This window comes from Gouania willdenowi, chromosome 14 (genome assembly GCF_900634775.1).
Source record: "Gouania willdenowi chromosome 14, fGouWil2.1, whole genome shotgun sequence".
Classification (NCBI taxonomy): domain Eukaryota; kingdom Metazoa; phylum Chordata; class Actinopteri; order Blenniiformes; family Gobiesocidae; genus Gouania; species Gouania willdenowi.
The window spans coordinates 13,580,708-13,607,315 of record NC_041057.1 but is presented as its reverse complement, the minus strand read 5'-3'; the positions used below and the strand labels follow the sequence as shown (position 1 = coordinate 13,607,315).

The 26,608-nt window shown below is 37.6% G+C and overlaps 1 protein-coding gene across 2 annotated transcripts in view; it reads left to right on the top strand.

The window, feature by feature from the left end:
* The window catches only part of jade2 (jade family PHD finger 2), a 157,500-nt gene that overhangs the window by 80,175 nt on the left and 50,717 nt on the right, over positions 1 to 26,608 (top strand). For both annotated transcript variants that reach the window (XM_028466125.1, XM_028466124.1), the window contains exons 5-8: positions 14,047 to 14,201; positions 18,730 to 18,941; positions 21,520 to 21,687; positions 24,805 to 24,921. In XM_028466125.1, the coding sequence (XP_028321926.1) occupies positions 14,047 to 14,201; positions 18,730 to 18,941; positions 21,520 to 21,687; positions 24,805 to 24,921 (652 nt within the window). The remainder of the gene's footprint in view (positions 1 to 14,046; positions 14,202 to 18,729; positions 18,942 to 21,519; positions 21,688 to 24,804; positions 24,922 to 26,608) is intronic.

Below are 26,608 nucleotides of genomic sequence, written 5' to 3'. Positions count from 1 at the left end.
ATGGTCAAAACATCACTGGAGCGGTACGTCCATAACGACAGAGCTCCGCGCACAGTAGCATCCTCTCCCCAGCGGGGTGGCCCTGCTCGGGCGGTTAATGCTGTCCTCTCACTTCTCTGTGGATGGTTTCGTATCGTGCGAGCCTGTGCTGGTCCTGGTGTGGGTTTCTATGATGCGTGTTCAGGCCGCTTGGGGCTCCGCTGTGCCTCAGGAGTGGGGGGTGCCGCCATGCACCGTGGGGCAAGTGTGGTTCGGGGGTGCCGCGGGGTGGATTTCCGGCCGTGCTGCTGGGTGCGTAGCCGTCTGCGCCATCTATCTTCTGTGGCTCACACCAGACAGCCCTCCTACATAGACCAGGTCTCAAACATTGTTAAGCAGGTGTGTAAAGCTATAACAGTGCACTTGGGACCCCAATACATAAAGCTGCCAACAACACAGAGGGACGTCAATTCACTTGTGGATAGCACATTTATGCGGTTTTGTGTGGATGGATTTTTTTTTGATGATGATGTGTACGTAACTTTTTTTTTTTTTTTTTAAATGGAGGAGGGTGGATATAAACGTTTATAAAAATACCCAGATACGTGTGGACAAGGTCTTAAGCAGTCTACGCTGAATGGGGGAATATTCTGTTTTGCCTCATCCCACCCAGTTTGTCAACTTTTGTAAGTAAGTTCATCCAGTATTTTTGCTCATTAGTATATAACATTGTATTATCCTGTATGTGAACTAAATTAGTTGTTTTAAATTAACTGATAACATTTAGCTGTTATCAATTGAAACAATTTGCACTGAAAAAAGAAAATAGTTGGACTAACCTTTACTTGAACAAACAACATGATCTCACACAACAAATCTGACCGTTTTGGTGATGTTCTGACTCATTCATCTCACCATCATAACCTAGTTTTTGTCAGACTTGCTCAGAGCTTCAAACATGTCCATTTTCCCTGCTTATACCGTAAACTTTAGGCACGAAGTGTGTTAATGTTCCAGGTTTAAACTGAATCTGTGGCAAAAACTAGCATTAGATGGTTTGAATGTAGTATTTCCCCTAAGTGGATTATTTTAGGTGCAATGAATAGTTATTTTTGAACGAGGAGAAGATGGAGAGGGACAATAATGAAGTCATATTTCGTATTCACGAGCTCCTGCTAATAATGGTCCATATTTTTTGTTTTAAACACTGTTCTCTCCTCCTCAGTGCTCATTATGGTGGTATTTCTGCACCGCACTACAGATATTTTAGCTGTCAGTCAGCCACAATGAGCTGTAACTCTGTAACTTACTAGAGTTCCCTAAACTTGAAAATAGTTTTCTCTCTTTTCTTCCACAAACAGCTGAAATCCCAAACACTGTCTATGCTTTTCTGTCCTGTTATGGTAATTTGAGCTGATAGCTGTTTTGTGGAGCATTACACGGTGACAAGGTTTTAAAATCAATCGGAGAATTACACTGCTTTGCATGACTTGTTTGGCTGTTGCAATGAGCGGTAAACTGCAAGATGATTGTGAAAGCAACACATGGGTGAGTCATCTCCCAAAGGTCACTGTGGAAAGAAGGTTTGTGGGTTTGGAGGGACGAGCAATCTAACTGACATAAATATGACATGAAGATGACTCACTGGTCCCAGGAATTGTCTATATAGGCTATACTGTGTGTGTGTGTGTGTGTGTATCTGAGTGGCAGATGCATTATTTATTTTACCCAGAAATGAAGTAATAAATACAGTATGCTAAGGTATTAGTGTGTGATATCCCACATCAATCTAGTGGCATGAGAATGACTCATATATTGCCCAAACAACAAAGGAACAATCAGAGAAGTTGTTTATATTTCCCTTTTTTTTTTTTAATCATGTGAACGTTTTTGTTTGTCCAACTTTTCCTACTTCCGATTATGTGTTTGGATGTTTGTATGGGTTTGTGTCATTGCTGGATGATTAAGTGTTGAAGAGAAGAGTAAACAGGCTTCACATCCATGTGACAACAATCATCTCAGTTACACTTTTGTAAATAATCCAGAAAGTAAAAAGTAAAAGTCCAAAATATACAATATGAATTCATTGGAGAATAAACAGACACTCTGATCAGTTTCACTTTACTACTGCACAGACATGTTTCTATTCATGTGTTTGTCTCATTTTGGGTGCAGTAAGGTGGACAATCACATCATAAGGTGGACAATATTTGTATTTTATGCAGCTTGTATGATCTTACAGAACCAACGGCGTGAAAATGTAAATGAGTAAATGAGGTTCCATCAGCTGTCAAATGTTGCACAGTCTGTCAGATGAAAATCTATATTTTTTTTTATAGGGTGTCATTAGGTAAATGAAAGGATTGCATCAATCCATGAATATGTTTTCTTTCCCGTCATAAGCAACGTGTAGCTATACACAAAACATTTTCCAAGATAACTAATTGGTCAAGTGGGAGGAGAGTTTTAGTTCTCGCTCAGATTTTAGCCTGGACTTAACCTGGTCCTGACCTGGTTAGCATCACCAGTTACCATGGTGATTTACCCCGGTAAGAAGTGAACTAATGTCATAGTATATCACACAGAATAAATCCTGTTAATTGTAAGTTAAAATACCAAGCTAACGTCATCTTAAACGCAAGGCTTATTTACCTGGAGCAAAGACGATGATGCCTTACTTGCATCGTCATTGTTGCTGGTGCTCCATCACCAAATTAAGGCTGTTTCTTCTCCCATTTTGCTGCCTGCAAACGATGAGTCCCTAACGTGTGTTTAACCAGGAGCTTCCTCAGATTACAACTATTGCAGTGAGCTTAACCTACATAATGATTTGGACCACTTTCTATCATCCATTCTTGTTGAACTGGCAGCTACTGATGACTGACATCATTATGGTATTCTGCATGCAATGCTGCGTTCAGTGCAAGATGGAAAGACGCCTACTCTTCCACTCCCTCACAGTCGCAAGCATGCATATTGTACCCTAACTTGGTACCGTTTGATTTTACTCTAATCCGTACCTAGCAGTGCAGACGGATTGCGGTCGGTACTTATAAAAGTACAGAAACGGTTACCCATCCCTCGTTGTAGTATTTGTATATGAGCATTGAAACTGAAAATATTCTTGGTGAGCCTGTGCTCTGGCAGCTGTTCCATAAACATAGCATTTCTACCCTCTGCTTTATGAGGCATGGGTCTCATCCAATGTCGCCATCTACCGCTAATTTGGTTGTAAACTTATGCACGGCCAAAACATTCTAATGGCCCTGCTCTGGAGAGCATTAACATGATCTAATTCATTGAAACCCCACACAACTGCAATATAGAATAGAATTGAACTGACCATAGAATCAAACAATTGTGGATATACTGAAAAACTTAAATCCGGTGGTTGTTGCAGGTATTGCTTTCCTGCCCTGGTGAGCAAGCATGCACAACTTTATTTAGTAAAACACTTTTTATCCATTTGGATGCATTATTCAATTTGGATTACATTATAAAAGAAAACAAAATGATAAGAACACACATTTTATTTCATTATATAAAAAATAAACAGTACCGTCTCATCAAACATACATAAACTTAAGGCTGGGCGTTATATCGAGTTTTTCCACAAATATCAATATATTTATCTCGGAGATATAGCAGCTTGTATCTGATCAATTCACAATTGTCAGTAAATAATAAATAAATAAATGATAGTTAATTATTATAATTTAAAAAATGTGCACAAATACACAATTTGTTTTGTACTTTTTGATAATGTTCTTTACACCTCTGTTAATAAAGGTGTTATTTTAAGGATTTGCCTCTGAAAAGAGAAACTAACATGTATGCTATGCTATAATAGTTGAGGGAAATCCCAATTACATCACAGAGAAAACATTAATATATATTAAGTATTGCCATTCTGGTTTGATTTTATGCATCAAAGCATCATCTCAAAGCAAGGGCAAAATATTGAGATATATATTGTATATCGTGATATAGCTTGAAAATATTGAGATATCTAAAAAAGGCCATATCGCCCAGCACTACATACACTCTATATACATTCCATAATTGTGCACCCTTTCATTCCCCACCCCAACACATACACCCATGCATACCAGAATAATTTAGGCCCTACAGGCTCTGAGCGACCAACTGAGAAAACACTGTCTAAAGAAGACCAACAGCCCTACACCCATGGGCTCCCATTCCTCCCATCATGGACAGCTCCCATAAGGAGGAACACTAGTTTTCATGCAGATATGGGAATGTGTTTTAGAATAAGGGGATTTGTAAGGGTTGGCTAAGGACAAGGAACTATTGGCTCCAAACAACACTCTCACAGTCTCACACACTGGTGTGAAAACTGAAGGAAGAAAGAAAGGGATTAAGGCAAAGAAAAAGAGAATAGTTGTTCTTTTTCTCTGCCCACCGTACGGTGACACTCAGGTATTCCAAGAATGAGAGATTCTGCCAAACGTAGATACAGGCTGATGGCACACACAGGGAGGGGATTGTTCAGCTGATAGCATTGGTACAGTATGTGTGGACAAGTGGTTAAATGTATTCAGAGTTTTTGCACATTATCAGATAGTTTCTTTCCTCGACTTTAACAGATATAAACATAATTTTAAAGTAGTGAGAGGTCTGAATGAGAGAGTAGAGTAGGGTATCCTTTAACAAACAGCAGCACAACAATCAGAGCAATAATAACCTTCTGTCCTCAAATGCATTTCATCACACCCTCTGAAAATCACACTTGTGAGTGTTCCTCTGATTTTCCCTTAGTGTTTTTTTTCCTGCCACTCTTTTCCCTTGGTTAATTATTATTCTTTCTCTCACAGAAATATAGAGCCTTTGATTTTTCATTTAGAATTTTCCAAAAGTCCATTTCACTGTATGCTGAAGTTTGAATCTGAACACTGATTAAACGGAAATAAAAGAGACGACTTTATTGATTCCCGAAGGGTTATTTGGTTTACAGTCAAACCCTGCCTTTTTTTAAAAATTGACAAGACAAATGCAATGCAATGCAAATGCAATTACAGTCTCCTGTCAGTGGTACAGATCAACAGGATCAGATACAATGTGGAAAATACATTAATAAAATACTCTAAGACTCCAAGTTGATGTAATTACCTACATACTAAACATCCCAAAGTCAAGCTAATTGTTAATAGGGAATAGTTGTGTTAAATCTGGTTAAATTTATTATTAATCTATGCTTCACAAGTCCAGGAGGAATGAGTATGCTCAAATCATGCCAAATCTCCAGATTGATCACAAGCTATTTCACGTTTCATATTTCATAGCTCGTGATCAATCTCACTATTGTTGAATTTGTTTGTCGCTGGTTTAGTGGATACACATTTAACCAACCACCTGTTTTACAAGGAGCAATATAATGAAAACCTGTGTTATTCTAGCAAAACGAGTAATTGAGGGTATGTTCTGTGTCATAGGCTAAGTTAATTCCATGATTTCAGAAAAATGTTTACCCTCAAATCAGCAACTTTTTACTTTTTACATATTTCACAAATGTGTTTTCATTTGTTTGTAGAGGGTACTGAAACACTCAGTCATATGAATATACTTTGTCTTTTTTGTTGTTGTTATTCCTTAGTGGATGGGCTGAATGGGAGCTCTAATGTATTGCATGTCTGTCATTAGTAATTTCATGGAAATTAATATTCAAAGCCAGTGGCGGCTCCTGACAAATTTCTCAGGGGGGGCAACTGTTCTGATGATGACTAAGGTGACCCGTTATATGGGGAAATTAATAGGCAGCAACACAACAGCCCCTTCTTGTTATTTTCTGGTCAACTTACATAGCACTACCAAATATAACGGTCACAGTGTTCAACCAATAAAATTAACCTGGCTCTACAAATGACGATCAACAAAGAGATAAACTATGAATCAGTTTACCTTCAAATATTTTTGAACATGGACTGATACAAAATCATTAAAAGTATTTATTTACAGTTCTTTAAAGTAGTCATTTTAATTACAAATAGTTTATATAAATCCAAATAAAGGGGTAGTGCATTGAAATTGAACAACATTGCACAAACAATACTGTATTTGCAGAAACAAACAGTAAATACAGTATGTGTGTGTCGGATATATACAGTGGCACACTGATTTAATAATTGGCACCAAGTTGGTGCACTTAAATGTTTTTTAACAATTGGCTTAAAAAAAGAAAAAGTTATACTATGATGGATGTTCCAGTTTATTCAGGATACGCCTGGAAAGATGCCAGTCCATCTCAGCACCGCACGCGCACACACACGCACACACACTTTTTTTTAAGTGTTGAAAACCAGTTTTCACAGGTGACTGTCGATGCTTCTAAGGTTAGAGCAAGGTAGTAGGCTGTTAAAACCGCTGGCATTGCCTGAAGTGCACAGTTAAATGTGCTGAGGATGTTGGCGATTGTCTATTTGTCATCTTTGCGGGGAACTGGGGTGTCACTCATCTTCCTCATCAGGAATTCACGCGCTACAGTACGTTCAGTTTCAACCACGTCGTTTCCAGCCAATCTGACGCCGGCTATGCTCACGTTAGGTATGACGAAAGCATGTTAGTGCGAGCCCTCCCGAAACCCATAAGGAATGCATTATAATGACTGAAATTAGAAAAAAAATTCTATGAGAGCAATCTGCGCAATTTTCAATTTGACTGAGGTCACCCAAAAGGGGCAGTACTTTATGGAGCATGGCCCTGCGCTGATTGGACAATGACATAGAGAGCAGCTCAAATTGTCTAGAACTGTCACAGCCCTGTAACACTGTGGAAGAATATGATAGAAAAAAAATCACTCCTTTTTCCCCTTTGGTGGGGCGTCGCCCTGATCGCCCTTATGAAGAAACTGCCTATGTTCAAAGCCTAAAGTTTCCACATTCATAAGCTTTGGGTCTTTAGAAATACTGGCATGATTACTTAAGCTGCATAATTAAGTCATACAAACAACTTAATTATGTGACAAACGTTACCCACTTTTGCTAAATTCCATAATAATTGTGTAAATCCAGCAGGTTCTTGTAGGTAATGCCATACTCAATTACGGATTTAGTATTTGAGCATGTTCAGTTTCTCATGCTTGGTGTTCTCCAGGCTTTCCTCTGTCCTTCCCTCCAGTTTTCAGTCCTTTCAAAGGAGTTCCTGCAGGTCAGCAGTGATCTGTGAGGAGTCGATGCTTGTTTAAAGTAGACATGTCCTGTGTGTGCTCAGAGTCAGACGGAGAAACTAAGCTCAGCCACTGTTCCGTTGCCAGTGCTGGAAATGTCTTATGTAAACACCATCCACTTTATCCCTCCTTGAGAAAAGATTATTATTGCTGTTTTATGTAAAGGAGGAAATTGAGATTTACACAGTGGTGAGACGAGTATAGGAAGGCAGAGTGAGATGAAGGTCAGGTTAACTTAACGTTTTTTCATTCAGTTTTTACATTGAGCCGTGTAACGTTTCTTGCTACTGCTTCATGGTTTTACATTTAATTATGCTGTTTAATTTTGACTTGCATACAAATCCACTAAAATCAACTCATTTCTGGTTTTATCCTGTGGGATAAAACAATCACATTTTTAGCTTAAGGCCTTATTTTATCAAAGTAAAATAACCGAATTGATGTTTCCAGTTGTTTATGTGGAACACCAATTTAATTTCTGACTTTGGTATGGGAGAACAAGTTCAAGCCCCCAGTCAAAGAGCTTTAGTTTTAGTCTTTTTTGGTATTGTAATTATAATGAGTTGATAATGAGTTGAGCTTTTATTTCTGTGCGTGGGTGTGGGTGTGGATCGTGGTCCCTTGTTGTTTACTATCCTCCAGGTCTCATCAGTTTGTAAGTGCAGAGAGAGCGATGAGTCATTTACTTTTTTCTGGTCTCCACTCAGGTGTGACTTGTCTCCTAATTGCCTTCCTTCAGTACTTAATTTTTTTCTGGCCCATTACATTGTCCCCCCAGATGTCTCCAGTCGGCTTTCTCCTGTTCATTTTTGTCCTTTAGCCAGTTTGATGTTTAAGTGAATACATCAGGTAATTAATAGCTTTTTGCTCTTTGTTTGGTTTTGTTTACATGATTAAATCTACTATGCTTTTTCTACCTGCCTTCTCTGTTTTAATCAATCAGGTCCTCAACATTTCACCATATCCTAACCAAATACTTGCATATTGTTAATATTGTGAAATAAATAAATATTGTGAAATCCACAATGAAATCCTTTAAAATTAAAAAACAACTCACCGTCACCATGGACTACTTCAAAAAGACTCTCTGTCTCTGCTGTTTCTCATCACACAGGCTGTAAAACCCACAGGAATAAAAGGTCCATAACAAAAATTTAAGAGGCTTCTCTTTTCTAATAAATCCTACTCAATCATTGGGAACAGCTTTGTATCTTTGCTTGGTTTTTAATTTTTCGATAATAATACACATCTGTCTCCTCTTCTAGGTCAGGGTGACCCATTAAAAAGGCAGAAAGGGAAATTAGATCCTGCATGAATGAACGAGTAATGATTTTAGTTCCACAAAGGTTGCCAAAACACAGCTTGTATTCCTCTGCGGTGATCCAGGAGGATTACCGATGTGCTGTCTTTGATTCAGGTCCCATTTATCTTTCTTTCCCCAACTCAAAAATGTAAATCTTCATGAGCCCGAGCTCATTTTGACACTTCAGAAACTCCAGAGCCAGCCTTTCTGTTCAGGGGCTCAGAGGTGGAGTGACTACAATCATGTTTGGTTTCATTCTGAATATTTTACTCCCCAATAGGATCAAAGCAAAAAAAACTGCTTTATTTTTGCTATAACTCCAGGGAGGAAACTAAATATTTAATGTCTACATTTCTTATATTGAAACAACAGTGACTTGAAACGATTGTATTCTCCTTATTTAACAACAACAAAAAGAGCTTTTGAGAGTGTGGGAGTATTTGTATGAGTATCTTTTGGTTGAAGGTTGAAATACTTACATTTTTACTTTTGTATTTGAAAGAAATGTGTTACTACATTTCTACAGATGCCCTTGTTACTCACTATCTCTACCTTTTTTCTTTCCTGTCAGTTCACGTGTTTTCATTGCTTCACTTGCTTGACTCAATCCTGCTGCCATGTCTTTGATACGTCATGCTTGTCAGTGCCAGAGCAAATCAGAAAGAGGCGAATGATGAATTATATACACATTTTGTTTGAACCTTTTGTGAAAGGACGAAGATGCTCCTGAGCATCGTAGGCCCATGTTTGAGGCTTAACCGACACACGTAAAAAGAATACAGTTGTTGGTCAGATTGGTTTTCCTTGTGGTATATACAGTAATTGGTTGTAATGGTCGGTGAATGCAGACTTCTTGCTTTTATGTGCGAGACGTTGATCTTTTCTCATTTTGTGAAAAATGGTGATGAGTCCATGAAACATCACACAGATTTTTTCAGTTGTAAAACTATTGGGTATCTGTTGTATTGTTGTTAATAATCAACATGTTACAGTATCTGCACCAGTGCCTTAATTGAACTCATGATGATATAAGATTTTTAATTACTTTAAATACTATATACAAGTATTTTTCAATGCAAATACTACCTGAATTGATATTTTGATGAAGTGTCAAGTAGTTTTTGACAAGGAGTATGTGTGCTCCTCCACTTGTTTCCCTCTCTAATGTGATAAGATTGTTAGATGTTGTATACAGACGTTGTTCTGTATGATATCCTGGGTTTAATGAAGGTTTCATAATTCAGGAAATTTAAGAAATTCACCCCCGATGCTTCTTAATCAGTCCGTTCTCTGTGCAGTATATCTCAACATTACTTTCTTTAAAAATAAACTGAGTAATAATGTTCATATGCTCACCTCACCTAACCTAAAACCCTGCCACATGCAGATGTATGACGTGAAAACTAATGAGAAAAATAAATTGAGTCATAATTTTATTCTGCATGATCAGAGCTTCATTTTCAGCAGCTGACCAACTTATTATGCAGCCTTGATTTATTGAAAACTATTTGTAGTATCATTTCTTACATGAATTGTATCCATACACCGTGTAGTGAAATAACTGCAATAAAAACTAAACTACTGTAAAAAAGTTGTGATATTTAGCGTGCGTATTGGTTATTCCTTTATTGGTAATTATTTATGCTTGGTTTCAGTCAGTAGGTCGAGCAGAGTTTATAACCCCATTAAGTGCATTCGCTGACAGACGTTTGTCCTGAAGGCTCCAGAGTCCAGACATCGCCTGAAGGAAGATCCTGTTATAGTGACTCCACAACTACTGATTGGAGATTGATTCAGGAAATTTGCGTGGTTTCTTTTTTTTAATTTGTGGAGATCTGTTGCCAAGGCAAAGGAACCAGAGGTGAGATGGACTACGTAGTAATCCCTGTTGTCATAAGTAGTGCAGCATGTCTGATGACTTACACGTCCCTTCAGATATGATGTTTGTGCACACTGCAGCTTTTGCATTATTTATTCTTTCATGTGTTTTTGTGCGTCTTGATGCAATTTGCACAGCTTGTGACCTTCATTCGTGTGGGATTTTTTTTTTTTTTTTTGGAACAATTGCAGAAAATGCTTTTTATCAGGTTGGAAATTTCGGGTCAGTTCTGGCAGTGTGGAGGTTTGTAATGGCTGACCAAATATTTTACACGCAAAATAAAGAAAAGCGCACCAATTGTGGCAGACAAAATGACTTGAGACTCACTCATCATGCAAGTGAAACTTATGGTTCCTAAACCAACTGGATTTAAAACATTTTCATCGCTCATCAAATGGTTGTAGGCCCACCTGCAGACTTAAACCTACTGGAGACTATTTTTAATCAGATAAAGACATAGTGTCGGCCCCTATTTGCCTAAAAAATATGTAAAAGGTTGAAATTGCCACTTGAAAGTTCGTTTTGACCTCCACCATAAACACTCTCATTGACATTTTCAGAAAAGATTTGTGCATTATTTACAATGTGGGATGTAGAGTCTTATAAACTGATTCATACGTAGAAGCATTAAAAACTATACACAGACTATTTTGCAAGGTATTTACCAGTGAAACAAATCAGTTTAACTATTTAAGATGGAAAAAAAGGATACAAGATAATTCAAGACGGGCAGTTTTCAAACATTTTAAAAAGTTATGTAAAGAATTTAGCAAACTTGTTCCCAATACAACTAACATTAAAAAAAAGGTTGACATGCAAAACTTCAAGTTCTTTTAGTCACACACTGTTTTTATTTTGATGAACTGAAATGAAACACAACAGCATTTACTATAATTAGGGTACACACTTGCATCTTACTAGAGAGCCCAGGCTACATATTTTATTAGCGAGAAAATGTTATTTTACACGTTTGACTCTCGCAAACCTTTGTGTTTCTTGTTAATAAATGAACTGCATTATGTGTTTGTGCATCTTTTTATGCACACAATGCTTAAGTAAATCAGACCCTTAGCGGCATGAGACAACTGAACCTACTCACTTTATGTCATTTTTCATGGAGCCCGATAAGATCATTTGGATTAATTATGTTCCAACAAATAGGAGCTTCTTTATCCTGCCCTTCGATTTTTCCACTAATGTTTAACGGAACACTGAGGTGGATTCACTAAAGGTTAAGTGGTTTTAAAAATGTGTGTCACTCCACGCGCTAACAAGGAATGCAAAGCTCAGGGAATCAGGAGTGCGCCGCCGCCACGCTTCCCAATGCGCTCTCAATCCATTTATCGCGTTTCCCCCTAATTAATTTGTATAGTAGGCAGATCTCCCAGGGGGAGCAAAAATATGGGAGGAGGAAATGCAAATAAATGTATGCAGAGAGTATATCTATCTATTTGCTGTAATTCATAATTGTTTTTATTCGTTTCCTCTACTAACATCTCCAATTCTGCTGCTTCACGTTTTTATTTTTAAATGAATTAACTCATAGGGATCTAACGATTAATTGTACGGCACTTAAAAATCGATTCATAGGTATCACAATTGACATCGATACTTTGAAAATTGAATCACAGTACTTTTTTTAAACAGCAGAGGGCGCTATATATTTATCCCTTCTCTTGTCCAGCAGTGTACCGGCGGGCGGAATCTGCTACTATTTTCTTTCTGGCCGCCTTCTACTCTACATGTTAATGTTTCATGTTAATAAATGATTCCTTACCCCTTTAGCACCGAAATAATATTTGTAATATTACGTGAATATCTGTAAAAGTCACGTTTTTCTATTAGCTCTGTCTGCTAGCATAGCATCTCTTCTTCACTGCTAGATTAGCTGCATGCCAACCGATCACTGGGTTACCAGCGCCCTCTGCTGGTCCAAACAAATATCTGACGTAAATCAGTGCAATGACGGTTTTTTTTTTTTTTAAAGTCCAATTGTTAAGACACAAAATACATTTTCAGTTGCACTTTTAAAAAGAAAAAGAACTATTATGCAGTTTTGCATTGTTTACTATAGAACCAGAATTTAAATTAATAAGCTTCTTCTTGATTTGTATTATTCCTTTATTTATTTCATTCAAAATTTATTTTTAGTTAAATTGCATTGTTTTTAATAGTTCTTTTGACAGTATTTTCTAGTTTTTTTCCCAAAAAAAATAAAGGAATATTTTTCAGTCATCATTTGACTACAGTACCATTTTGTAAAATACATCGTGAGAGAATCGTATCGTGAACCCAGTATCGTGAATTGAATCGTATCGTGAGTTGAGTGAATCGTTACATCCCTATTAACTCATGTTCACCCTCCATGTTGAACTCAACACGTACAAAAGGCTCATTTAAATAAGGGCGGTCTGCACCAGTTCTGCATGTGCACTAATCATTGCTGCAGTCTTAGTGAATTCCGCCCAGCAGGTGAAGGAACTGTGTCACTAAAGGATTTAGGGAAGAAACTGGTTTACCGGTTGTGTGAGAATGTGCTCAGAAGTGTCCTTGTCCTTGAATTGGTGTGTGTGTTCCTTAATGTTTGCATGTGTTTGGAAGAATTACATTTGCTGCACTAACTGGCCCAAAAGATAGAATTTAAACCAACATGGGTAAGATTTATATTATTAATTTAATGTTTAGTAAACCACTTAAAATAAAAACAGCAAAACATTCCCCCTGGGCCATTTTTGTTTCAGGGATTAATTATTAATCTATGATGTTACAGAAAGTGATTAATCTTATACCTGAACAGGAGCCCTTTTGGTTAACGTTTACTTTGGGCTGATATGCATGGAGTGGCTGATCCAGTCGCATTTTTATAAGAGCATTGCTCACACAGGTGTGGCTAAGCATCCATCAGCTTAAACCAGAGGCGTTCAGGTTGGGTCCTCGAGGGCCCCTATCGAGGGCCCCTATGTTTAAGATGTTTTCCTGCTCCAACACACCTGAATCTAACGATGGTGTCGTTATGCAGCTCTACAGAAAGCCTGATAACAAACTGCACTTTACAATCAGCTGTGGTGCAGACTTGGGATCTGAAATGCAAGGCTTCATCAAAATAATGATATATATTTATCTTTCCTTAAACTCTTGCATTCAGTCTCATCATACACTCATTTAGACAACAAGATACTCTTTCAACTGTACCTCTACTTCTACTAATGTTATTGTGTTGTCAGTTGGCATTCAAGTCGAGTTACGTACCGCCACCTTCTGTCCCGGTAAAGAACTACTATTATCCTACATTACTCAAACTATATGTGCAATCATAAATAATAATATTTATTTGTCTCACCAACAGGTCAGTTTTTATTTTCATATTGCGTGATATGGTAATGTATATAGTGTGCTGAGTAGCATTATATATTTCTATATTTTTTTTCCAATATTTTTTAAAGTGTGTAATGTCATTCCTCATTCTTGGAGAGCACACTAATTTTATTGTATCTGTTGTACAATGACAAAAAAAGCTTCTATTGTGTTCTATTCTAAAAGTACTTGTTTAGAGTATGCTGGTGAAACACTTTAGCCATCAGACACAGCAATACAAAATGAATGTTTCACTTCAGTATCAAAGGTTCTATGTCTCTTTTCCTCTCTGTAACCAAAACATAAGCACTTCTTCATGGTCTTTTTTTTCCTCCTTGTTTGGCTCAGGTTTCTGCCGGAGTCGACAGGTGGTCTGTGTGTCAACGGGCTGCAGAGGAGCAGGGAAGCTCAGCGTCCCCCGAATCAACTCTACAAATGTTATGATCTTGATGACTTGGATGTCGCCTGGTTGGAGCTGGTCAACAATGAGTTCCAACAGATGGGTGAGTGTGAAACTACGTGCCAGGAAATGTGAGAATAACCACTAAACCTTGACATTAAAGCTTAGTAACACAGAATATTCCTGAACTGTGTAAACCTACTACTCTGTTCTTGTACTAATGGTAAATGGACTTGGTTTTTAAAGCGCTTTTATACCTACCAAGTATTCATAAAGTGATTTACAATATCAGCACATGCACATACCAATGGGACAGAACTGCCACTCAAGGTGCTAGTTGCAACTAGGCATTGCATTGATCTGATTGGCTATGTGGGATTGGCCGATATTTTGCATTTTGTGCAATTAATGTGATCGGCTGTAATGTCCTTAATGTGATCAGCTGTAATGTCCGAATTCATCGATCCGATCAATGACGTCATTGTCGTGATGAAACTGTCTGTAGATGCTCCCATTGCATTGTTTTATCTGTCTTATTTACACCACAGAGTTGTTTGCTTTACGTGACACAGTTTTATTTCACTCGCATTTGTGCGCAAAAGTGAAAACCTTTGCGAGCAGCAAAAATGTCTCTGTTAGAGCAGAGCGGCTGAGCGCCGGACTTCTTCCCCAGTCTACCGAAAGCGGGGGCAGCGTCTGCTGTTAGCATCTGTGTGTATTTATATGTGTGCGCGTGCATGTTTTGTTTATTCAGCTCCGAGCATGTTAAAAGTGAGAGTCCTAGAGCAGAGCGATGCGCTCCCATTGACTTTTGCTTTCTTACCGAACACTTTTGTCCGTTTCAGGGTGATGGTGGACACAGAAGCGCGCGTGCGTGTGTGTGCGCCCCACCGCCGCTGTGCACCTGTGAATACGGACTATAAGCAACGGCAGGTTTTGCGATGCCACAGTCAGGAAATATGTGTTTGCTCCTAATGCTAATGCTGATGGAGGCTTCATGGAGTTCTACTGTGGTTTGCCTCTATAGCTATACTCAGCTTCAGGGTTGACTCTGTTGCTTCACAGCACTCATTGAGTAGGACCTGGGACTCCGGTTTAATTCAACAGCAGCAGCGTTTATTTTGCCAATTGCTCAAAAATGGCATACATGTTATAATCCATCTGCTCCGTTTACTCATGCTCCCTCACTCCGCACATGGTCATTCGCAGTTAAAGGGCCACGCACCGACACACACACACACACACTCTGACAACAAATGTTATGTTCTGGTCCTGCATGGAAATTCTTCAACTCTTCCACTCTCTCACAGTCACAAGGCTGCGTTTAGGTCCCGAAACATGGTACCGTTTGATTTTCCGTGAATCTGTATCAGGTAGTACCAAAGGAATTTTGTCGGTAACTAAAAAAACAACCTGAATTCATATGATCGGATTGGTGATAGTTTTTTTGAAACTCACTGAAAATCCTAACGTATAAAGTCTTGTCTCAACTTGGGGTTCAGTGTCTTGCCCAAATACACTATAGACAGGTATAGGCTTGGGATCGAACCCCCAACTTGTCATTGAGAAGATGACCCTTCTACCACCTGAGCCATGTTTGCCATAATGTCCTGCCAAAAACTCTTAATCACAGTAGAGCTAATAGTTAATATGATGTGTAGATGTTTGTCATAAAAAAGTGATGATTGTACTGGTTTAATAATGTCTACTTTTTGTGTGTGTATAAACAAACATTAAATGAATCTCATAACTTCTTTTATCTCAAATTAAAGTTCCCTTCAGAAGGCACGTAAATATATGCAAGAAAAACGTTAGGTTGCTTTTATAAAAACACGAGGATTTGTTCACAAATAGCTGTTTTCTCCTTCATCACAAAGTATCAAAAGTAAAAACACCAGCTGGTTTTTACACTTTAGAGGCAGGCATGTGCAATTTTTGTGCAATCTCGGTCTAATCCATTCAGCCTAATGTCCTCATTTCCCCTAAATGTGTGAATTGATCGACTGTTTGTTGGTATGTTTTCTGCACAGAGACTTAGAGCTGCAGTTTGCAAGTGAAAAGACGTCTTTATAGCCATCTGCTTACCTAATTATTCAATAAATAAAGTATATTTTAGCTAATCTTCTACCCGTTACTTTCATTAAAATATATAAGCCTGTTAATTACTGATCCTTATCCTTTTTTAAATAAAAACAAATGTGTCCTTTTACAAACAATCTATTCCCACAGAAGCTGATTGGCTTTAATAATCTTTAGTGGTAACGAAGCTAGTTTTGAACTGTGAGACTCTGATCAAGTCAGTGGGCTCATTCTCTCATACCATAGACTGGCTTCACACGTATTCATTGATCCCATTAATATTGGACACAAATTCTGGTCTGAAACATTAGACATTTTATTACAAAAATGTTTTTAATATTCTCTGTTTAATTGTTGCTTCTTCTCTTTCTATTTCGATAGATTTTTGGTACAGTTGGCTGTAATTTTTTAAAGCAATATCTGTAGTAGAACCAACTAATATCTCTTTATTTTACCAGTAAGATGGTTCTGGGTCAAAGTCACTGGTGAACTTCTATTGATAGCCAGCTGCACAATATCAACACGTGACACTGCTTTAGTCTGTCTCTCTCTAAGGGACAGCACATGTGAGTGAGTTCTGTAGTAGCTTGGATGCACTTCATAGTCTGGCTTCAAGTGCCAGTTCTTCATATGGTATATACAGTATATACTGTAAGTGTGTTATAGACAGAAAGTTGGGATTAAATAAGACAAGTATTAACTTTTAAAAACTGGTATTATAACATAAATAAGCTCTGAAATAAAGTTATATTGATATAAAGAAGAACTATTCTTCTATTTTATATCATGTATGAGAAAATTGCATTATATCGTCCAGTCTTAATCTATAGCTACAGTATGTATGGATGTATAAAAAATGTTTCTATGGACTTTCAAATAGTGCCTGGAATCTAGCAGTGTTATATCATAATGCTCATGTTGCTGCAGAATGACGTGTGCAAACAGTTTATAAAGACTCAGTTCTCACAGAGATGTTGCTGTATTACTGTGAGAATGCTTTTTAATAAAAAAGACAAGGTGCCATTGATGAATTATATGTTCACAGAATGAAAAGCATGGTTCTCTCTAAAATAAAAATAATAAATATTTTCCAGTCTTTCTGATATGGAACACCTTGGATAAGTCCCCAGTCCATGCAAGTAGCAAATAGAGACGTTGAGACATCAACAAAACCACTTGAGGAACGAGAGATCTTGCCCACACTCAGGGCAGAACATGCATTCTTTAGTGGTCTACTATTATTATGAATATACACATGTTTTTGTTGTCATTGTGTAAGTTCTATCCCCTAAAGGCTCTCCTTTCTGTTTTTGAGAAGCTGCTCTGATAACAGAAAGCCATTTTTCCTACCAAATTTAATGGCCTACTGTTACTAATTCCATAATATCACTATAATCTCATTATTACCGGCTGTGAGATAATAATGCTTCACATCAGACTGCCACCACGCTGGAGACCAGACTGTTTATTTCACTTGCTATCTCATATGATTCATTTTTCATGAGGCCCAAAGCTTGCGTTTGCCAGTGAAATCAGTTTTCATCAACTATTAAGCACCTTTGCTGTAAGGCATTACTTTGAGATGCAAATGTAGCAGGAATACTAATGTCGACACATATTAGTAAAGGGAGGGAGGACGGGAGCAACAGAAGCTGAGCGGCACATTTAGTCATTTTTTGGCTCTTTTTGCAAAATCTCTCACTTTGCGTGGATAATATCTTTAGACCTACTCTGGGTAGTGAGTGAGTCGCTGTAGTTTTTTCTACTCCTACAACTAAACTGTTGTCGCCCAAAGCAAACACCACAAGAACCTGTGAAGAACAAAGAAGGAGCTTCCATTTATAGTGAGACCCAGAAATGACTTTGGAGCTGTAAACTGGCTTCCTTTGAGTCTCAGTGTGAGACATTATAACTCAGAATTAGGAGCTTGAAGTGAGTTCACACTTTTTGTGTGAGTATATGCTGTGGAACCTGTCTGAAACCTCCATATAAATGAATGGGAAAATGGAGTGTAATGATTGTTATGCAGTTTCGGCAAAATAAAATGCAAATAAAAATGTACGTTATATAATCAAAGCTGTAGCTTCCACATGATTGTGTTAATATCATGGTATTATGTAATTCATAATTATAATGTGCTATTATAGTGCATAATTATGCGTAATATTATAATCACTTATTATATATATATATTATTGTTGTCTTTTAACAGAATATTATATGTTTTATTTAATTCACCATTATAGTTTAGTTTAGTTATTTTTTAACAGTTCCGTCTAAGGTGTATTTGTTTTATTCTTTTTTTTTCCCCCAACAATGTTATGCAATAGAAACATTTATTTTTGTGTAATTATTATCTCATAAACATCTGAGTGGAAAAAAATGTTGTTTTTAAAAAAAAATTAAACTATTGTAAACATTCACTTTCACTAATCCATCCAGTTTATATCTATACAAAAACAAGTCGTCTAATGGAAGTCTCTGTCTATCCTGCAAAGACATGTTGACTCTGTGATGATTTTCTTCTGTTCTTTCTTTTTTTCTTCTGCCAGCTTTGCCGGAGCTGGATGAACTGACCATGGAGTGTGTGCTGGTCGAGTTGGAGAGTGTGTGTGAGGAGAAGATGCAGCAGGCCATTGAGGCAGAGGAAGGTCTGGGCATCGAGTACGATGAGGACGTAGTGTGTGACGTGTGCCGCTCGCCCGAGGGGGAGGACGGCAACGAGATGGTCTTCTGCGACAAGTGCAATGTTTGCGTTCATCAGGTACAGCAGTCCAAACCCTGACAGACTTAATACATTAAAATCCTAAATAATAATGTCTTTTGGTTTTTAGGTTTGTGCATTTTGTCTGAAATTAACTTTAGTTCCATTATAACTTTGTACTTTTTACTACAGCTGTTTGTGTGTGGTTCCATTGTCTGGTGTTGGCTTGCCAAGATTAGAATGAACTATGATAGACGTTAGCTCTGGTTATAAAAGTTAATTAATAAGTTAATTATTGTGCATTGTACATTATGATTTAATAAATTTGACACAACCAGAAGTAACCTTACAGTAACTGTAATGGTAACTAGGGGTGTCCCTATCGGATATCGGTCCAATATCAGTCTGAAAACGAATATCAGATTCAAATTTCTGATTTATTTATTTTTTGCAATTCATTTTTTATTTATTTTATTCAATTGTAGAATACTGTAGATATTATGTTGAAGGTTAAAATGTATGTAACCAATTGGTTAATAATAAATGGGTCAGTTTTTCTCACTCCTACTGTTGTTGACTATTGTTCTCTGTTTGAGTAACATCAATTGATCAAACCTTTTCTAACATTCCACACTACAAAATATGTAATTATCATTTTTATTTTATAAAATAATTGTTCTTTTTTTTTTTTTAAAGTAATAAAAATATGTATGATTTATGCTGATATCGGATCATTATCGCTATGACCGATTATTTTTTGACATAATTCCCAGGATGATTGAGTTCCTCACTGCTTCCCACTGGCTTAGAAGACCATTCATTTACTCAACATAAGGATGTTGAAAACACTGCTGGTTTTATTATTTCACAACAGTTGCAGTAATAAATGCTATGGTGCACTTTTGAACTGTTAAAAGTTAAATATTTACTAAGATTGTTTGAGCAGATGATAATTGACTCAATCACAATCGATCTGTACTCTCTCTCCTCTTACAGTAATGACTGCAGCCATCTGTGAGTAAAGCTGTGACAGTTAAAGCTGGGGTACTCGATTAATTTTTTTAAAATAAAAAAACCCGGAAGACACAGTCTTGGTGGTCACCCCCTCCTCCTCCAATGACAGGATTTAGAGAAAGGAGGGCAGAGCCCATAAAGGAGCCTCCTCATTGGCTGCCGTGATATATAGAGAAGCGCATGCACGGTGCAAACTTGTTTTCAGTCTTGGACAAACTTTGGATGCCCGAGTGGCTGTTTTCCTTCTAGATATGTAATATAATGTTCCATTTTCCTATATTTTGTGTGCATTTTTTTGTATGGCGATGTGTTTTACCGGTAGTGCACGTTCAGCTCTCGTGCGCGATTTTGTGCACTTCCAGAGAGGTGGAGACTGGGAGGGATTATCAGAGTAGGGAGCGGGATTTACGGTTCGAATTCAGCCATGCCCCTCTGTCATGGTTCAAAAATCAGGTAGTGCAGCTTTAAGACCTGCCTGTCAAATGAGCTAAATAAATACAGTAACAGTATGCAATCAGTTCCACTTTTGGTAAATCTGTTTGCATCTTCTCTTTCCAATATTTAGCATGTTCTTACAGACTAATTGGTTGCTCCTGTTATTTTGATTATTTGACAAATACGATCTTCCTTGCACAGAGTTAGTAAATGAAGTGTATCACGGAACATTGGTTGAAAATGACTTTCTTCAAGGTACAAAGAAAGCAATAGGCACATATTTCCAAGTTTTTCTGGGATAGGGGATGTTATAAATGTTAAAGGCTAAAGCTGTTCAGTTAGCAGAAATTACCAAGCAGTGAATGAAAGGATTCCTCCTCGTTGTAATGTGTAATATCACTTCCTGTGCAGACTGACTAAGCATTCCCAGCAGCCTCTCTCCTTCCTCCCTACTGTGGCGTTCTCTCTCCAGCCTTCAGCAGTCCCAGCTGACTGGGGTGCTTGGTTTGATCAATAAACGTTTTGAATCAATAAGACGCTTTAATTGCTTTTAATGAAGTTGGTGTTTGATGTCTCGTTTTGATTCCTGCTGTGCTGCTGTCACTCTGACACTGTCCTGTCGTCTCTTTTCTGCCTTTTATCATCCTCTAACCGACACTGTGCTGATCATTTTTCATCCCTGCGTCATCAAAGCGTGTTTGGAAACTTCAAAACTTTGCTTGAGTGCTCAGACTTTGGCGCGTTTCATTGATAATCAGATCAGGTGGATCATCTGATGCAGAGGAGGCGTGAAACAGTGCAGGTAGTCTGAATATACACACAACTAAAAACTGTAGCGTGGTGTGAATCCTGCTAATAAAGGAAGAGGGCAGATGGAGACAATGACCTGCTGTGCATGATAAGATAAGATTTAGTTTATTAATCCCCCGTAGGTGGAAATTAGCATGTCACAGCAGCGGTACAGGGGACATACAGTAAAGGCCAAGACTTCAGAAGTACAATAATAAAATTAAGATGAAAAATAATCACGATCATTATCACTGATGCAATTCTGTCTTGACTTGATTTGCAGGCATACAGCTCATATTTAGCCTGCAGTTAAAAAATGCATTAAGAATTCAATGCATTCTGATGAAAGAATAAAAAAAAAAAAGCTTATCCGCTTGCATTTTTCTGTCCTCTCTCGCAGGCGTGTTACGGCATCTTGAAGGTTCCCCAGGGGAACTGGCTCTGTCGCACCTGCGCTCTTGGCGTCCAGCCAAAGTGTTTGCTCTGCCCCAAGAGAGGCGGAGCCCTCAAGCCCACCCGTAGTGGAACCAAGTGGGTCCACGTCAGCTGTGCCTTATGGATCCCCGAGGTAAGAGGACACACTTTAATATCCACCAATGGCCTGGTACTATATTTAATCCCGGGGATTCCCTAAAACAGGGGTTGTCAATATGTAGGTTGTGACCCAAAAAAGTGCGTTCGTAGACTTTACATTTGTAGGGAACTTGTAGTATTTCTGTGTGTCGTTTATTTATCCAAAGCACAACTTACACTTGTAAATAAAATACCCAACCAATTGTTTCTCAGATGCAGTTTTAGTAGTTTAGTTTTTTTCACAGGGTAATAAATCTGCACTCCAGTATTTGAAACTGTTTTTGTGTATTCATACTTTAAGTTGATGAATCGATAAATGTTGTCCTTTTTCATTATTTAAATCCTATTTATTGTGAGCTGTGCTGCTGTTAAATACATTGTTTTACAGTTAAATAGTGATTAGGTTGAGAAAAATGCTAAATCAAGGTTTATTGCACAGTTAGTAGTGTTGACATTTCAGAAGTATTTAGTTCTGTGTGAAATATGAATGCAGCCGAGTGCAAATTTGACATCGCTCGGTCCAGATAATTGTTTAATGTGTTTTTAACATGTGTGACTGAAGAGAATCACTTTGTTTTTTAGTATCAGTCAGTAATCACACTTACATTATGTAGAGATCTGAGTGTAATCATATTCAGGTGTTGATTATGATTTTTCAAACAGAAAGAGACACGGTTTAGGAAAATCAGCTTGCCATGATTAGGATGTTATCATTGAGAGTGGATCATCATAAAATATAAGTGTACCTGACACTAGTTTACTCAGGTTTTTCGTGTTTGCTCTAATTGTGTGAAATCCTGTGAGTTGCTCCTTGACTGAAGGTGTCACTCATCCAGTAGATTAACCAATATAACTGAAGAGGCTTTGCTTGTCAAGCGTGCAGTACAGCAGAATGATTATCCTAACAAGACTCATCCTGCCATGATCAGCATTTGGAAATGTACTGTAACTGAAAGGCCTAGTGCAGTCACATCACATACGGTAATTCTGAGGATCAGGAAGCTGCTTTTCTCCTCACACACCTTTACAGACGTGTGTGCATTCAGGCGTCACAGTACACACAGATTTGCTTTTGGCAACTCAAACCTTTTGCTTCTGATTGCACGCTGTCGTCCTTGATTGGGCTGATTTTTATGCACCATGGCGATGGATAGACAATCATTCCCATATCTGTGCTCTGTGTGTTTCTGCAAATGTCTCTAAGGGTGTGTCCTAGGGCTTGGCAAAAAATCGATTTAATCGATTAATCGAAGTTGTAGATGAAAATGATTTTTATTTTGCAAATTTGAGTTTTAAAAAAAAAAAAAACATTCCCACCACAGTTTTTTCGGGCTTTTTTTGTGTTCCGATGTGAGCCAGCCTGTTTACCCTTTGAGTAGGCTATATGTGTGCCACAGCCATGTTTAATTTTTTATTCGAGTTTATTATATTTTTAATTGTAATGTTATAAAATGTGTAGTTATCTGATTTCTTAATCAGAAAATTTAAGCTTCTGTGAAGTTGCTGTTGCACTTTTGCTTAAATCTGGGTTAAAGCTTGAAATAGTTGAATGACAGAACCTCATTTTCTTTTTATTTTGGGATTGTTCTATGCATTTTAACTCTTGAGGACAATCACAGCAATACAGTTGCACTTTTGACAATATATATGATGTCTGCAGTCATTTTTAAGTGCATAAAAAATCGAAAATCAAATCGAAACCCCTTTTTTTTTTTAACAAAAAATCTGATATTTGCAAATAGGGTGTCCAGGTGAATTTTACAGAATAGGGGCACAGAGTGAGTATGAGTGTCAAAGAGCACCTGGTAAAGGTTGATGGATGGATAATCTGTAAAGAACATTACACAATATTACACATTAAACAACCCTGTGCTGCACTAGAAGTGATTTTCTCAGTTGTGACCATATATTTGGGGTAAGCTGCATCTTGTCGTGTTGCTTTAACCATGTGTCATCAATCAGGAAGGCGTATTTCTTCATATTATTATTGTGTGTGCATGTGCAAAGAAGGCTTTAAAAAAACTGAACTTTAAAAACCTAAACTAAACCTTTAAAAAGCAATAAATACCCAACTTCGTTACTGATTTTTTTCACATCCACACTTTTATACCCAAGGTTTGAAAATGTACATTTTCTCCACCTGAGTGTGGAATACAAAGGTTATCACTAACCTTTGTATTATAACAGAAGAGGCCATGGGTTGTTAGTGGACGATCAGATGAGAAAAAAAGAAATGCACGTTAAAAGACGATGGGATGAGATCGGAGTGGAAGTGAAATGATTTCTGGAGAGAAAATCGTCTTCACAGGAAGGAAGGAATAGCTTTTTAGTGACAAGTGCCCTCCTTTCAGCTCGGTTTAGAACGCTGACTCCAGTCAATTACATTTGCTTGTTTTTTTGGCGCTGAGACTGAAAATCTGCTCTGAAACACTTAAAGACCCTGAGATAATCATGTTCTGCTAATAAACTGGTGTCTTTTACAATCTTTTTCTATTCAATGGTCATGGTTTTGAATATGAATTAAAATAATCCAGACTGCAATATAAATGATTAGTTTGGATGTGTTGTGATAGCTATCATATAGATGTAAGAAATTATGCTTTTCCCTAAAATTGTTTACTTTTTGTAGGATTTCTTATTTTGAAAAATAAAACAGTAAAAGTCATAATTCGTTTTTGTATTTGTTACATTTTAAGTAAGAAAATGACTCTTTTCTTCTATGAACATTGCATATGTATTTCTATGATTGTTCACACAGACATATTATATTATGTATTGTTTTACTTAGACTGAAACTATTGTGAATGTTTATTTCTAATATGAATATAGAGGTGTGAATCTATTTTAAAAAAAAACACACAAATTATTTGCAAATCTGACAATAATTAATTACAATTAATCGTATCTTGTGAAACATACTGAATTGTGTTATTGCACAGAAATTGTTTATTCAGAAAAATGTACACAGAAAGTTAACACAATAGTAGTTTAAAATCTTTAATTTAAAACTTTCAACACATTTCTTTTTTCTTTTTTACCTTTAGAAGAGGTTGTAAGCGACACGTTTAACACCTTTTTGTGTTTTTTCCCCTCTGTCACATGTCTTCTACAGGTGAGTATAGGCTGTCCAGAGAAGATGGAGCCCATTACCAAGGTGTCCCACATTCCCGCCAGTCGCTGGGCTCTGTCCTGCAGTTTGTGTCGTGAGCACACAGGAACCTGCATTCAGGTGTGTATGCATCATTTCCCACTCCCTGGAATATGATGGGAAATGGAAACGGGTAGAAAGGTGGCTAGAGTGGTCGTTAGTGGAAAGTTGGGTTGGAGGGGGGGTTGGAATTTTGTCATGGATTTGAGCTTGTTCAGCCTTACCTTAATGGGTGGATCATCTTAACTATTGGTCCTCCTAATTGGCAATCATTCTTACGATATGTTTACGTAAGGCCGTCGTACGTGCTCGTGCCCGGTGCGCATTAGGTCCTTTAAAAATGGATTTTCACTTAAGTGTGGTGAGTCTGACATAGTGGGAAAAGTGCAAGGTAAGCTCAACCAGCAGCTTGTATGAGCGATGCCGACTCCAACTTGTAAACAGAGCCGTGCACGAGGAAGACTGGGCGCGTGCACACACTCTCGCACTGCAGGTAGACTGTTGCTAATGTGCAGAGGGCATTTCTTTTCTAAACTGTGGGAAAATCATCTTCTATACCTTTAAACTTCAGCTTCTTTCAGTGTTTTTTATCGGAAATCCTACTTTAAGAAACTCTCCCTGTTTTTTTTTGTTTTTTTTTTTTTAGTTTTTTTTTTTTTTTTTTTTGTTTTGTTTCAAATCTTGAAAAACATTCATTTGTATCAGTCTTCTTAAATTTAAAACAATTACCATACAATCCAAGCTACAAGTTTCCCTCATAGAGAGGGTAGAAATCTGTTTTCACTGTTAGCTGCTGATAAAAATGTCCTTCCACATACTTTCCTATAACTGTGTATAAAATACTGTAGGGACTTTAAAGTAAATACTAAAGCTATACCTCTCACACACACACAGAATATATCATTCATCAATGAAGAGTGCTCTACAGTTATTTCACTCTGAGTTTGCCGTATCTGTAACTGAGTGCACAAATATATACATAAACTCCATTCTTGACACATTTCTATATTCCCTGATCCTCCCAGCTGGAAAAAAAGGGCAAGTGATCTGCATTCCTTTGCATCGGCGTGTGTTCTCAGAGTGTTTGCTGTGACTGTAGTGATTCAGCGCTCCTGAGCAGGTGGCAGGTGGCTGTACAAACACTCGCTCACTATTTTCAACTGATTTATTCAGAAGTGAGCTCATGTTTTTGGTCCAGTTTGAGTCAGACTTCCTGGAGCAATTTGAGAAGAAGTAGAAAGTGTGAATTTTTTTTTTTTTTTGGTTTGTTTTTTTATGAATGATTAACCACTTCAGTGTTTGTGAGACAGTATTATGCTTCACATGGTGTTTCTCAAATGAGGGTACGTGTACCCCTAGGGGTACGCAGTGGCACTGCAGGGGTACTTGAGAGAGAGAGAGGAAAATTAACAAATAAAGTGTAAGCCTTGATCCCACCCCAGGTGTGAGATGACTGGAAATTATTATAAAACTATAGAAATAAATCTATTCAGGAACCACTGAATCATAGTTTTTCAACTGTAGGGTCTCCTGGAGTTTAAATGGGGTCGCTTGAAATTCATGAAAAATTTAAATGTAAATTTGAAATGTTTTAATTATCATTCTTTTTTTTCTTAATTAAAACAACCACTGCATTTCTATACTTTTACTTTGTGAAATATAAATCTCGTTCAACTAAAATGCTTTTGGGTTCGCCAGAAATTCTTGATGTCAAAAAAAGGTCACGATCCAAAAAAGGATGAGAACCACTGCACTTAATAATTACCGT